Here is a 14,933-nt window from a genome sequence, read left to right as displayed (position 1 = left end):
TTCTGAGACACAAGCTTGGCCAGAAGGCAGGCCTGAGCCTCAAGCCCCTCAGTGCCTCAGGGGAAAGCAACACACCACACTGCACAAGCCCAGGAAGACCTCCACCCGTCCCCTTCCAAAGTCAGCCAGAGGAGCAGCCAGAAACCCCCTCCCTAATGCCATTCAGGACAAATTACTGGGATTCCAGCAGAGACCTAACAGAATAAAGGCAGAAATGACAGAGGGTAGGGAGGCAAGCAGAAGAACACACTCACTGCCGACTCCATGAAATGACTCCGTAGAGGCCAGGGTTTAGTAAGGAACTCTGTGTTCTGAGCAACAGATTATTCTAAGACTAAGCCTTATCTTTCTCTCAAAACTTAAAGCAGAACTCAGACTTGGTGACCACAAGTAGCCTAGAGGGGCGGGGGTGGGGAAGATCAGGAAGGCAGTTATTCCTACAAAGCCCTTGGTGTTAGCTAGCTTGTTCATTCTGGTCACATACTGTTCCTGCCCTTAGAGTGCATTAAAAAAAAAAAAAAATCCTGATTCATGGGGATGAAGCCACTCCCCATTCACTGCTATTCCTTCTCCAAACATATAGGACAAATTAACTCATTTGGACACCTGAACCCCAGACCCACCAGCTGAATTTGGAAAAGATAACCGCACTAGCCCCTCGAGGAAAAAACTAAGTGGCCACAAAATGAGGAAAGAATGGGTGAGGGAAGGAAGACCGCGACAAAGGAAGAAAGAAAGCCTAAGAATCTCATGCCCAGAAACATTATCATTGCAGATAACTATCCTTTAACCTATTCTTGTCTAGTCCATTCCTCCCCCATCTCAGATGAGAGTTCCCTTCCCTTCTTCCTAGAATTATTCATTAAATGTGTCAAAGGTCAACGCATGTAACAAATTAGAGCATTTACCCATGTTGGAGGGGAAGACGAACTTCTTCTGGGGTAGCAATACGTCTCCTCAGGACATCACCTGGGGGAGGAAGACAGGGATACCCAAGTTAAGAGGTCAAGCAAAATACTGAAACAACAGGTCAGTGAGAAGGAGCTAAATGCTAAATGAGACAGATACATTTCCCTGGAACCAGTCAGGGGTGGAACAGAATCTAGAGACTCACCGCTACCAGAGGGAGGGACTCCTTCTACAGTGGTGTCTTCCAGGTCAGCAATTGTTTCAGGGACGCTGCTGATATCCTTGTCTGCTGGGGAGACTGTCGGAAAGACAGCTGCCGGGGAAGCTGCAGGGGAGGCTTTTGGGGAGGTCACTGGGGAGGCTGTCAAGGAGACTTCGGAGGAGACTGGTGGGAGGGCTGCTGAGGAAGCTGGAGAGACCTCTGGGAAGGCTGCTGGGGAGATGGCTGGGGAAATTTCTGGAGAGGCTGCTGGAGACACTGGCAGGGAGACTGCTGAGGAGGCTGTTGGTGAGACTGCTGGCGAGGTTGCTGGATGTAGCTGAATAGTGGATGACTGGTCAGGGGCTGGCTGGGTCAGAGGTGGGAAGTCTGAAGCCTGAGTCTCCATTTCTTCCTGTTCTGCATCACTACCATTATTCAGGTCAAAGCTATTATCTAGAATCCAAAGGGACAGGATGGATAAAGGAAAAATGACCCTATAAAATAAGAGAATCTACTTAGACAAACCTGGACTAAGTTAAGCAAGGTTACTTCAAGGGCTTTCCCCTAGGATAGGAAAAAGAGAAGCAGCCTTTGGCTGTCCTCCCCTATCATTCATGAAGGTTAAAGGGCAAAACTGCTGCTGCTCTCACTGTGTGAATACCTTTCACCTGGAGCCAATAAAGGCCTCTGGGTTCCTTTCTCCTGCAAACTCCAAGTCTTACCCCACAAGTTCTTTTGGGCACAGAGAAGAAGTCAGAATGCCTTTTTTCAGTCCCACCATACACCATCCCATGACCCCTTAGCTCCCAGCAAAGTGTTCTCATAGATCTCCCAGCCCTAAGGCCTGTACTTTCACCTTTTCCTAGGTCAAGGACTTTGTCTAGCTTTTCTCACTCACCTTGCAGAACAGACTCCCCGAGGACAGGTGGAGAGGTGGGGCTGGCAAAAATAGAGGCTGAAGTTTGACTGTCATCTGCCAGGAGACTGAAGGCAGTGGCATTATTGAGGGAAGGGCAATCAAGGGCAGATATCACAGGGCTGTCCTCCAGAGGCAGCTTGTCCTCTGCACCCATCAGCTCCGTGTCATCTATACCGTAGAGTCCTCCACTCACTGGCTCTTTAGGGGTAGAAAATCAGCAAGTGAGATTTAAGAAATATTAGTGTGAAAATATCCAATTCTAGTTCCTACAGGGTGAAGGTTCTTTCTAGTATTAGGGAAGGAAAGGCAATGGTTCTATTAACCCATAGACCAACACCAAATTCTAGTATCTATCATAAAACAGTGTGGTAAAAGGTAATGTTTTCTTTCCAGTTAGTGAGAACCCAAATAGCCCAACTGTGTTGTAAGAAGTCCCTATCCAGGGATCCTGGCCAAAAGGAACACTGGGAGAGAACGTGGGAAATGATCCAATTCAGCTCAGAGTGCAATTGGCACAGTCAGGCCAGTGGCATGAAACTGTGATCTGCCAGGATCATCTGGGGGCCCCAGGGGCCAAATTCCCAAATACTTTCCCTGGCTTACTATCTCTTCTAGGTGGTATAAGTCAGTTACCCTCTGCATGGATACGTTGAAGGGAGTCAATCTCCAAGCCTACCCGGTGCCAGAGTGTTGAAGGGCTCAAGAGAGACTTCACTGAGGATTGGAGTGTCTTCCAGTTGATCAGGAAGATGTGAAGGATCATCTAAGCAGCTCACTGTGGGATCAGGGACCAAGACTGAGACCTCCTGGTGTAATGATTCCACAGAAGGGACGGAGCCGTTGTAGCCACACATCTTTAGTTCTAGGATACCCCAGGAGAAGGCAAAAGTCAAAGTCAGTACCTTCAATGGGTTCAGTCAGCTATAGTAGGCAATCTTTGCTAGAGGGACAGATGATCATTCTTTCAACATTTATGGGTGCCAGTTCTATGTTGGGTACCGAAAATACCAAGAACTTTGATTAAACAAAGATGTGTAAGATCTTACAGCAGATAAAAAGGGAAAAGAAGAGTGGGGTCTGAGACAAGAACCCATCATGTTTTCAGCTATTTTCCCCCATTCAGTGGGAACAGGTGTTAGAGAAAACATCCTGTGACTTTACAGGGTGGTCATCCCTTGTACTTGCAATCAATAGCAAATTATATTCTGAGGGAAAAGATGAGAGGGACTGCACATGCACCAGTGCTAAGAACAACAAAAAAGAAAGGAGACTGAGTAGACAAGAATGGTATGCTCTGCCTATTCCTTCCCTCCTTCATGTGCCAATCACTACTTAGGGCTCAGCCCACTTTAGCAGCCAGTCTGGCTCTGCCACAGTCAAATCAAATTGGCCTCTTTGCCTCTTGCTGATGCTCCAACCCCTTCCTATATCTTAGAAGAAGCCTTTCTTGATGCAGGGTGTCTGTTGGGGCTGTTTCGGGCTCGCCCACCTGCCCTCTCCAGGCCAGCAGCTCTGCATGAGCTTGAAATAATTTGCACTCCCACTCTCGAGCTGGTGCTGCTGCCACAAAAACACCAGCCACTTGGCTCTGCTAATCACCAACATGCAAATCAGCCTCCACTGCAGAGAGCTGGAAAGACAAGTTTTCCTCACCTCAAAAAGCCACTGCCCCCGACAGCCCCATTTTCCCTCTCCCAACCCAGCTCATGGACCCACATGAGTTATACCTGGCTGCTCTTCTTCCAGCTCCAGGCTGCCTACTAAGCCAGCACCATTCTCTGTCACGACGGAAGTAAGTTCCTTTTCTGCTGCCTCATCAGGATGGATACCGCTGCCTACCTCCTGGGAGGGTGCAAAGGTCTGGATGCTGGATCCCAACATAGGAGAAGTCTGTGGGGAGGTGAAAAAACTAGGGGGTCCATTGGGCATCACCTCAAAATTCTGGTCGGGAAAGGAATCATAGAGTTCCTGTGAATCGAAGTTAAGCCCCATGGGACTCTGGGTACCGTTGGCCCAGAACTCTTGGCTCCCAGCCCGAAGGTTAGTGTTGTGACTTGGGGATGAAGGTTGCCGGCTGCCCCCAAGGATGCCGTTGAGTGGGTACTGTCCCCCCGAGAACTGGGAGAGAAGGGGTGGGTCCTTGAGGTTGCTGCCAGGATTGGCAGATGGGTACTGTGAGTAGTTCCAGAGACAGTCGTAGGCCACGTTGGGGTGATGGAGGTGTGAGGTGCTGGAGGAGTGGGGAGCAGAGTTCAAAATCCCTGAAGTAGTAGTGTGAGATACAGTAGATAAGCCATTAACATTCACATCCCCATTCAAACCTGGCAGAGAAGGAGGGAAAAGGGTCAGTTTCAGATATGTATGCAAGTAACAATACCAATTCTTCTAAAGGAACAGCACTGACTAGAAAAAGTAAAGGTGAAGGGGTGGGGGATTCCCCCTCTACTATATTTACAGTTTTTTGGTCTCCAGGGAACACCAAACCCAGATGCTCCTGGATGTAAGCTTAGCAACTGCGGCTGAGGCTGCTGAGTAGGGGGTTGGGGAACTCTCCCGGCCTACTACAGAAACGACCAGCAGGGAGATGGCTGCTGCTGACGCTCAGGGCTTTTTAATTTTTTTTTCTTTTCTAAATGAAACTGTTTGCAGAATCCCTACAGTGACTTGCATTCTTCCCCACCCTCATTCCCTGGAGGAATTCTTCCCTTGGAGTGGCATGACTGAATTCTCCATTTCCCTTCCCCCGCCCCCCTGCCTTTCCCAGTGCCTGTTTGGCCCCACGGTGGCACCAGAAGGGACAGCCTCCACCTCACTGGCACATGCAGATCCAGCACTTTGTGCTGGGCTAAGAATAGAATCTGCAGTCACCACAGCAGCAAGATCCCAGCTCAGAAGAGACTGGACTTGGCCCCTCCCCATAGGCACTGTACCCCACAGGGTAATAGGCACCGAGGGGAATCTCTGCATGACCAGTACTGCAGACTTCAGCTTTCAACACCCATGGCAGCCTCTGGACTGGAGGGCAACCGAATAAAAGAAACCAAAATACTAAGGAAGCTTCAGGGGAGGTGGGGGAGTTTCTATCTGCAACCCTCTGGTTGAAGAGAGGAGGGAGTGGTGGTTAAGCATAAGCCTGGGGCAGTATTTTTCTGCTGCAAGGAAGCAGGGACGCATTTGAGCTCCCCCTGCTTCCAAGCATAAAGTACCTGACTGAAACCAAGGCAAGAGTAGAGAGGTACTTGGCAGAGCCACTGCTGAGAGCAACTGATAAGCCAAATCCAGGGAAAGACCTGATCCTGGCAGCAGCACTTCCGTCTGGAATTACAGATGTTTCTCTCTGGGGAAGTAGGTAAACTTAAAACTCTCCCTGTCCTTCTCTTCTATCCACAAGGACAGGAAGTGATACAGGCACTTCAAGCATCCGCCCTCTTCTCCGCTGCACAAACTAAAAAGCAAACACATCCCAACCCTCACCCAACCCCTCTACCTCCAGTCCTAGGGGCGGCTACTCCAACCTCTAAAAACAGTTTCTCAGAGGACTGGCCCTTTATCTCTTTCTCACGGGTGCAACCTGGTTATCAGAAGCAGTAGCCACCTCACCACTTTGGGGCAGTAGCCAGGGAACAGGGCTAACAGAAGAACAAGCTAATAAGAAAAGGCCAGTATATTCTTCTAATCTCTTCCAACCTTAAAACTAACAGTGTTTCTTCCAAAACCCCCTAGAACTTGCTCTAAGAAGCTTGATTTCTCTCCAGCAGCTGGAGTTCTGAGGATTCACTTCCTCCCTTCCTACCTGACATAAAAGAGAGCTGTTGTGAAATAGCCAACCCAGAGGCGAGCCCACTGATCCCATCAATCTACTATAAAGAAATGAAGCCCACTCCCTCCCAGGCCACATGGCCCTCACACTCACTTTTCCCTTGCTGGGGGAAGTTCATGGGAGACCCGTTAGTGTAGAGCCCCTCCCCTGAGGAGGGAGAGGGTTTCAGTCCTGAGGCAGCAGGTGCAGGGGGAAGGCCAGTAAAGTTAAAATGGTCGTTTGCCTCCATTTCTGTAGGAGGGGAGAGAAAGGGGAAAAAAATACTAGCGGTTAAACAAGGTTATGTCACCTGAAATATTCTAGAAGTAATGCCCCCACCCTTCCATCTACTTTACTTACCCTTCTCCTATATAAGTACTGGACAGGGCAGAGTGGTGGGGAGAAAAGGGGTTGAAGAAAAAGAGAAGAGGAAGAGGAAATATACTCCTAATCTAGACTTCCCTGGTGGCTCAGACGGTAAAGCGTCTGTCTACAATGCGGGAGACCCGGGTTTGATTTCTGGGTTAGGAAGATCCCTTGGAGAAGGAAATTGCAATCCACTCGAGTACTAATGCCTGGAAAATCCCATGGACAGAGGAGCCTGGTTGGCTACAGTCCATCGGGTCGCAAAGAGTTGGACACGACTGAGTGACTTCACGTTCACGTTCAATCTGGGCAATGACCCTATAGAAAGTATTTTTTAAAAAATCAGCCTTGTAGAGATACAAAGAGTTAGGGAGAAAAACCAAAATAGCTGCCTGGAGGAGTCTTTCCCCAGTATAAGCTCCACCCTTTTAACCCCCAGCCCAGGCTACCCCTCTGTGTTAAGATATTAGCCCTCAATCAAACATTCTCCATCCTTTTTTCTCCCCCTCAATTAAGGTCAGAGTCCCATTCTCAAGGTCTACAGAAGGTTCCCAAAGCCATCTTTTGACAGGAAAGCATGGACATGTTGGCAGAAAACGTATATTTAATACATATCATGTTGTATTATTATAGTTGAGTTAATTTTCATGTTATCCTATCTATAGCCTCAGACATCAGAAGACAGTATAGTTACCTGAGTAAAGGAATTTGAAAAGCACACATTTCAGGAAAGCTGATCATAATGGCAAAATTCAAATCATCAAGTAACACTTCTACTCCTTTTTCATGGGAAATCCTACGCTCTCAAGAACATAGCTCTGAAAAGTGTCAGAGCTGGAAAACTAAAGAACAGTATTTTGTTATGACTACTTCCCCATGTTTTGGTTTTGTGGCTTAAATGTAAAGGGTCACTGAGAGAACTGCTAGGTACTTAAACTGTAAAATGCAGTGGCTCATTGGGGAGAAATATGGTTAAAAAGTTCTTTACCCTCTACTGAATATGAGGTGATATACTAGTAGGAATGCTGATTAGAATAAATTTATCTTTAGCGCTTCCCTGGTGGCTCAGTGGTAAGGAAGCCGCCTGTCACTGTAGGAGACATGGGTTCGATCCCGGGTCCAGGAAGAACTCACATGCCACACAGCAACTAAGCTCATGCGCCACAACTATTGAGCCTGTGCTCTGGAGCCAGGGAGCCAAAATTACTGAAACCCATGAACCCTAGAGCCTGTGCACCAAAATGAGAAGCCCGCACACTGCAACTACAGAGTAGCCCCCTCTGTACAAAACTACAGAAAAGCCCTTGAAGCAACAAAGACCCAGCATAGCCAAAAATAAATAATTAAATAAATAAAATTATTTTGAGGAACTTTAGTGGTTAAGAATCTGCCTGCCAATGCAGGGGACATGGGTTTGGCCCCTGGTCTAGGAAGAACCCACATGCAGTGGAGCAACTTGGCCCGTGCCCCATAACTACTGAGCGTGACCGCCCCAGAGTCTGTGCTCCACAAGAGAAGCCACCGCATGAGAAGCCCACACACTACAACAAGGACTAGCCACTGCTCGCTGCAACTGAACAAAGTCAGTGTGTGGCAACTAAGACCCAGTATAGCCGAAAATAAATAGATCTTCATAAAAATTAAACAAACAATTTTTTTTTAAAGAGTAAATTTACCTTTGATAGAGCAAAGAGAAAAAGGAAGAAAGATAGGAAACAGAAGCTAGGATTATTGGCAAAGTCTGACACATCAATCAGATTCTTAGGATATACTAGCACATACTAATTTGACCTGTGAGAGACATGATCTGTTGTGATACAGAAAAAGCAACTCCTCTGGTTACTACATTTTGAAAAAGGACAGAAGAATTCAGGTAGAAAGATTTATCAAGCTCCCAAGATGAAATAATAAGCAGACCTAGGTTATGTGTGTTTTTTAATATATAATTTTATTTATTTATGGCTGTGCTGGGTCTTCATTGGTGCGAGAAGGCTTTCCCTAGTTGCGGAGAGTGGGGGCTACTCTTTGTTGCAGGCCCTAGAGCACGCAGATTTCAACAGTTGTGGCATACGGGCTTAGTTGCTCTGCAGCATGTGCAATCTTCCTGGACCAGGATTGAACCCATGTCCTCTGCACAGGCAGATGGAATCTTATCCACTGTGCCACCTGGGAAGTCCTAGGTTACAGTTTTTGTTTTGTTTTTATTCGGTTGTGCATGTGGGATCTAGGTCCCTGACTAGGGGTCAAATCTGGGAGCACAGAGTCTTAACCACTGGACCACCAGGGTGAAGTCCCCTAGGTGAGGGTTTTTTTTTAATAACTTCTTAAAAAAATAAAATAAAATAACCAGAAGTAAAGCTTTTTAAAGAATGAATAAATTAGTTAAGAATATTTAAGACCACTGCTCAAGGTTTGTAAGAACCATATTCTTGAACATGCTAGATAATACAAATCGGCCACCATTAGGTGAACCTAAGAACCTGAGCATGAAACAAAAACCCAGTATAGCATATGGTATGATAGCTATAAGATTTTCCATGCTTAATATTGTAATTGTCTCCACCTTCATCAATTTTAACTAGAATTTGAAAAATAAAAGCCAATGTATTTTATCAATTTAAGGAACGAAAAGTTTTTAGGATAAACTTATTTTCCATACAGGATTTCCTATCTTCATTCTAAAATAAGCAGCAGATCCAAACTTGCTAGGCATCAATGAAGAAACTGGGTCTCTACAGAGAAGACCTCAGGGCCCTCCAAGATTTCCCTATAGTTAAAGGCCACTCCTTAGCACTAACAGTCTGATAAATAAGCATTGTGAGAATAGTGATCCTTCCAAAATGAAAGACATTAAGGAAGAAAAGTTCATCCTCTATCTCCTAGGTTGCATGCATGCTCAGTCACTAAGTCATGTCCAACTCTTTGGGACCCCATGGATTGTCGATCCCGTAGACTATAGCGCACCAGGCTCCTCTGTTCATCAGGGGATTTCCCAGGCAGAAATACTGGAGTAGATTACCATTTCCTTCTCCAGGGATTTTCCCAGGGATCAAACCCACATCTCCTGCATTGGCAGGCAGGTTCTGAGCCACCTGGGAAAGCGTACATCACAGGGAATTCCCTGCTGGTCTAGTGGTTAGGACTCGGTACTTTCACTACTGGGGCCTGGGTTCAATCCCTGGTTGGGGAACTAAGATCCCTCCAGCCAGGTAGTACAGCCAAAATAATAATAAACAAAGCTATAAACAAACTTACATCACAGAGAGGATATTCAGTAATTCATTATACAAGTCTAGAAATGCTATGCTTGATAATCAGATGACAGCCAATCTCATCTGATCCCCACCTCTCCACTCCTCCAGTTTTATGCACAGCCACATATCTGCTGGGGTGTGTGAGACACACATCTTCTCTCCTATATCTGCTGGACTATATTCTCCCACTCAATGATAGGCCACAGTTAGTTGTCCTTTTTCTGTTTGAATCCATGAGGAAACTAGTGACTTTTTCATCTCTGCTAGTCTGGGACAGTATACCATTTCCTGTCTCACAAATTATATACTAATAAGCATAAACGGGGAGAAAGAAATGCCAACCCACTCCAGTATTATTGCCTAGAGAATCCTGTGGACAGAGGAACCTAGTGGGCTGCTGTCCATAGGGTCGCACAAAGTGGAACATGACTGAAGTGACTTAGCATGAATGCATGCATTGGAGAAGGAAATGGCAACCCACTCCAGTATTCTTGCCTGGAGAATCCCAGGGACAGAGGAGCCTGGTGGGCTGCCGTCTATAGGGTCGCACAGAGTTGGACACTACTGAAGCGACTTAGCAGCAGCAGCAAGCATAAATGGATGGCTTACAGAAATCAGATAAGTAAAAGGAATGAGAAGTTATCTAGTGCCTGAGGTCTATTTCCCCAGCAGCCTCTACTGAGGGGTCACCAGTACCACAATCACTTCATTTATAAGAAACTTCCTAGAAAGAAACATAAAATACTCTGTGCTGTGCAGTGAGATCAGTGGAACAACAGTGGGCTTTAGGTACTAATTCCAGCTCTACTACCACTAGCTGTGTGACCTTGACAAGTTACTTTAAAACCATTACTATTTTACTACTATGAGAGATATTACAAAAGCAGGGATGATCCTGCCAGCCAGACTCACTGTATACTTTTGTGGTTCAGCGCGCAATCGTGTCCAACTCTTTGCAACCCCATGGACTGCAGCATGCCAGGCTTCCCTGTCCTTCACTATCTCCCAGTTTGTTCAAATTCATGTCCATTGAGTCAGTGACGCCATCCAACCATCTCATCCTCTGTCACCTGCTTCTCCTCCTGCCTTCAATCTTTCCCAGCATCAGGGTCTTTTCCAATGAGTTGGCTCTTTGCATCAGGTGGCCAAAGTTTTGGAGCTTCAGCCTCAGCATCAGTCCTTCCAATGAATATTCAGAGTTGATTTCCTTTAGGATTGACTGGTTTGATCTCTGCTATCCAAAGGACTCTCAAGAGTCTTCTCCAGTACCACAACTCGAAAGCATCAATTCTTCGCTGCTCAGCCTTCTTTACGGTCCAACTCTCACATCCGTACACAACTACTGGAAAAACCAGAGCTTTGACTATATGGGCCTTTGTGTCAGCAAAGTGATGTCTCTGCTTTTTAATATGCTGTCTAGGTTTGTCATAGCTTTTCTTCCAAGGAGCAAGCGCCTTTTAATTTCAGATGTCACTTAAATATGGCACCACAGTACAGGAATGCAAAGAAAATGTGGGCAGGTACTCTCAGCAATAAAATCAGAGGTATTTTATTTTAACCTTTCTACCCAAGATGATTTTCACGATGAGGCCTGAAGGTAAATCATGTCTTCCCATCTAGAGCTAATGAGAACAGTAAAGCAAAGGAGAGTGTCTCCCTTTGAACTAACAGGATTTTGGCCAAATAAAAAAAGGAAATCAGTTAGTGCCCAACTCCCAGAATAGTAGACATCTCTCCTGACCAGGAAGTACAATCAGGCCAGCACCCAGCCCAGTCCCAGTACTATGTAAATGGATCTCTTAAGAGCCTTTAAGCTTCATTTATAAGAGTTAAAGGAGGGACACTGCCCCTTAAGCTTGAGGCAGTAAAGCTCTTGCCACATGGCCAAACAGCCTGCTCTTTCTCTCAGTTGCAACTGAAGAGGTACTACTCTGTGGACCTGTGACACGGCTTTAACAGAAAAAGGCTGACAATGGACAAAGTACTGAAATAAACATTGCAAATTTCAACACTGTTGCAGGTGCCCTGACCAACACCAACACTCAGACCTCTGAGGCTACCTACCCCCAAACAAGACATATCAACACCACCCAGCTGGACCCTTGAGCAATGCCTGCAGCTTTTTGCTTCATTCTTCCCATACAGAATGCTAAAATTCCAGAGAGATTTCTAATATGGGGGCCTAGGAAGAGATTTCAAACACCTGTCTTTACTAAACGGTGAATGTAAATCTTGCAGTATAGTAAATAAATCATATGACTACATTTTAGATTTGTAATGGTGCATGTTATGATATTTCTGAACACTGAATATCTCTGGATTCACCCACCATACTCTAATACAGTGGTTCCCAACCAGGGGACATTTAGTTATGGAGAAAGGTATATGCTATTGGTATCTAAGAAATCGACATTGGGGATGCTCCTAATGATCATGTAATACACAAGACAACCCACCACAACAAAGGATTATTTGGCTCTTGCTCAAGGTTGAAAAACTCTGCTCTAATACAAAAGCAGCCTCATTTCCCATTCCTATCCTATTCTCTGGGGAAGATCCAAAAGTTCTCACTATTCCCAATGCCTGATGCTGCAAACAAGGATGACTTGCCTTTCAAATCTAAAAACCCCTTCCCTGGCTAGGCTGTCTTCCTCCACCAATAGAGTTCCAAGTGTCAAGCCACAAAATCAACATGCCTTCTTCTCCTGTCAGGATAGTCCATTTTGACAGCACTGGTAACTGACTTCCCTTGGAATGCTGACTCAGACTATAGCCATACTGACTGAGGATCATTCTCTTATAATGTCCTTTCCTTAACCTCCCTTTTCTAGTCAGGACAGCGAGGCAGAAGGAAGATGAAAGAAGGAAGGTTATTATACTAAGGAAAGCTATTCAAAGACAACTGCCATGTCCAAGCTGCACAGAACACAAAGATGATTGTTCTCTGTTCTTATTTCTTCTATACCATGTAGGGTCTAGGGGGCCCGGGTGGCGCAGTGGTAAAGAATCCACCTGCCAGTTCAAGAGTTCGTCATGGGTTCAATCTCTGGGTTGGGAAGATCCCCTGGAGTAGGAAATGGCAACCCACTCCAGTATTGCATGGAAAACCCCATGAACTTCGAGAGCCCGGCGGGCTACAGTCCACGGGGTCACAAAGAATCAGACAAGACTGACGACTGAGCACACATGTAGGTTCTACAGCATCAACCAGGTATTAGTTCTACCATTATATCTCCAGCACTTAATTCAGTGCTGAGTACATAAAAAAATGAAAGGAAATATTTGTTGAAACTGTAGATTAAGCAAATGAATGAATAAACCTATCTTTTCGTGTTACTATCAATTTACTCATCCAATATAGAATAGGTTTTTTGCTCCTACCATTCTCAGAGAATAGTAGGAACACAAAAAATTCAGTTTCATTGTTCATAGAGGTAACTCTTCTAGAGGGAAGAAAGGCCCCAAATCTTGACATATTTTAGACAGATGTCTCATGCAGAAAATAAGGCCTAGAAACAGGGAAGAATGATTTAACTGAACACTCAAGGTATATAGCAGGTTTTAAAATCTTTGGTGACTGAATAAAGGAACCACATACCAACAATCTAGGCTAGGTTTCTGCCACTGCTTTGGTCACTTCACCAGAGAACTGGAAATGCCTTTAAAATTGCAGGACATTAAAAGCCACACTCCAGAGGCTGTAACAAGGTTATTTCCCTTTCAAGCTCTGTTTCTCAATTTCAGCTCTAACAGTCAGACTTCACCCCTTTCTTCAAAAAACAAACAAACAAACAAAAAAACACCTGAGCTGAGAAGGCAGGGTAAAGATCCCGTTTAGTGAAGCAGGTTTTATAAATTTATAGATCAGAATTATGAAAAACAACAAGATGGTGAAAAATGGTCCCTCTGACCCATGTGCAACAATGCTGAGAAAGTATAATCTTGAGCTATGAGGTATATGAGAACATTCATATCCTAAGAAACAAATCCAGAAGATTACTTGCCCCACAAAATCCTCAAGAGTTTTATAAGTCACTCTATGTCATAGGAAATAAAATTTCTGACATTACTGCCTTACTGTACACATCTCACACAAGACTGAGCAGCATACCAGTTATTGGAATAACTTCCACATTATTTTAACTATTTTATTATTTTAGTAAAAGAATATAGCAGACCTCTTCAGAGGTGAGAAGAAAGGTCAACAGGAGCAAGACACAGTAACCCTAACAAGCTTTGCTTCTCCCTTGGCAACAACCAATTCCAGAACCACAAGACTGCAAGATGAGCCTCGCAGGGCATTCTAGATTTCTGACTGACTCTGAGGTCGGCCCACATAGTTCTCTCTGCATCTCAAATTTTCTCCTCTACAGAGAGGCTTAAAAAAAAAAAACCAACAAAGTCAATATTCAGAAATCCACTTCTGAGAGAAAAATACATCCATTTTACAAAAAGGACATGAAAGCTTTACTTCATTCAGTTTTCTGATCAATCACATCGAATGAAGCCACAGCTATCTCAAAAATCAACTTCTCTTAAAGAGTCCAAAGAAACAGGAGTAGTCTTTCTCCTTCCTTTATTGTTTTAATTTCCAACAGGGAAAACCAATTTACTGTTCTGTCAGGCCCGAATCTAGGTAAACAAAGGTTGAAGAAAGGGGAACTTAAAAATCAGTGTCAAGTCAACCCAGTCAGAAAGCAACTCAAAGGAGCCAACCAGTCAAGCAGAGGGGCAAAAAAAAGGACAATGACACTGAACTTGTTTTTACTGTTTTCAGAATATCAACTCCAAAAGCCCAGTAAAAAGAGCAATGCTGCTATCCTAACAGTGATGATGCCGCTGTCACATCATCATATATGTCTACCAGGTCCTATCCTGGACCTTTAATATAAGAATCTACAATTCAGGTGGAAAATACTGAAAAGATTATTTAAATGTTAGGCTTAAGCCATCTTCAGGGTAGTTCAAATGATCTCAATACTTTCATCTCTCAAAATATAAATAAAATCCTGTGGCCAACTCACCTCAAACCAAATCCAGGGTCTAACTAAGTGCCTGGGGGCATAGTACAGAGTCCATCACTGTCCACTGCAATAAAAATCTCCTGGGATTATCAGGTGGGAGAAAAAGAAAATCTTCGCACAGACACATGACTTTGCATAGAACAGGGGAAAAGGTTACCGCTCTCCATGAATGGTAATAAGAGAGAATGTCTTTTATGAACTGAGGTGTAAGTCATATGATAACTAACTCTCCTAATGAGTTGTTTCTGCAGAAGGTAAACCATCCCTGATGTTAACTAGCAGGCTTCCAACAGGGACTTATTCTTAGGCTAGAATCACCACTGAGGAACAAGCCCACCACCCTCACTCTGCAAATCAGTCCTACCCCAACACATAAATCCCACTCAATTAAATCTTCCCCCTTCCCTCCTCTTCTTCCACATCTCAGAATTAACTTCTTCACAAGCTCACTTGCTCAAGT

The 14,933-nt window shown here is 44.8% G+C and overlaps 1 protein-coding gene across 6 annotated transcripts in view; it reads right to left on the bottom strand.

Annotated features, from left to right (window-relative positions):
- The window catches only part of BAZ2A (bromodomain adjacent to zinc finger domain 2A), a 34,986-nt gene that overhangs the window by 13,030 nt on the left and 7,023 nt on the right, over positions 1-14,933 (bottom strand). For 4 of the 6 annotated variants that reach the window (XM_061416790.1, XM_061416791.1, XM_061416789.1 and 1 more), the window contains 6 exons: positions 5,944-6,081; positions 3,758-4,351; positions 2,707-2,892; positions 2,010-2,228; positions 1,115-1,564; positions 909-969 (listed from right to left, as the gene is read on the bottom strand). In XM_061416790.1, coding sequence (XP_061272774.1) covers positions 909-969; positions 1,115-1,564; positions 2,010-2,228; positions 2,707-2,892; positions 3,758-4,351; positions 5,944-6,079 — 1,646 coding nt within the window. In that variant the 5' untranslated portion in view covers positions 6,080-6,081. Of the gene's footprint in view, positions 1-908; positions 970-1,114; positions 1,565-2,009; positions 2,229-2,706; positions 2,893-3,519; positions 3,634-3,757; positions 4,352-5,943; positions 6,082-10,361; positions 10,789-14,933 lie in introns of those variants that run through there. The other 2 variants (XM_061416792.1, XM_061416793.1) reach the window with 2 other exon arrangements.

The sequence above is a fragment of the Bos javanicus genome, chromosome 5 (assembly GCF_032452875.1).
Source record: "Bos javanicus breed banteng chromosome 5, ARS-OSU_banteng_1.0, whole genome shotgun sequence".
Taxonomy (NCBI): Eukaryota; Metazoa; Chordata; class Mammalia; order Artiodactyla; family Bovidae; genus Bos; species Bos javanicus.
The sequence above is the reverse complement of the archived record's forward strand: the minus strand, read 5'-3'. Positions and strand labels throughout refer to the sequence as shown.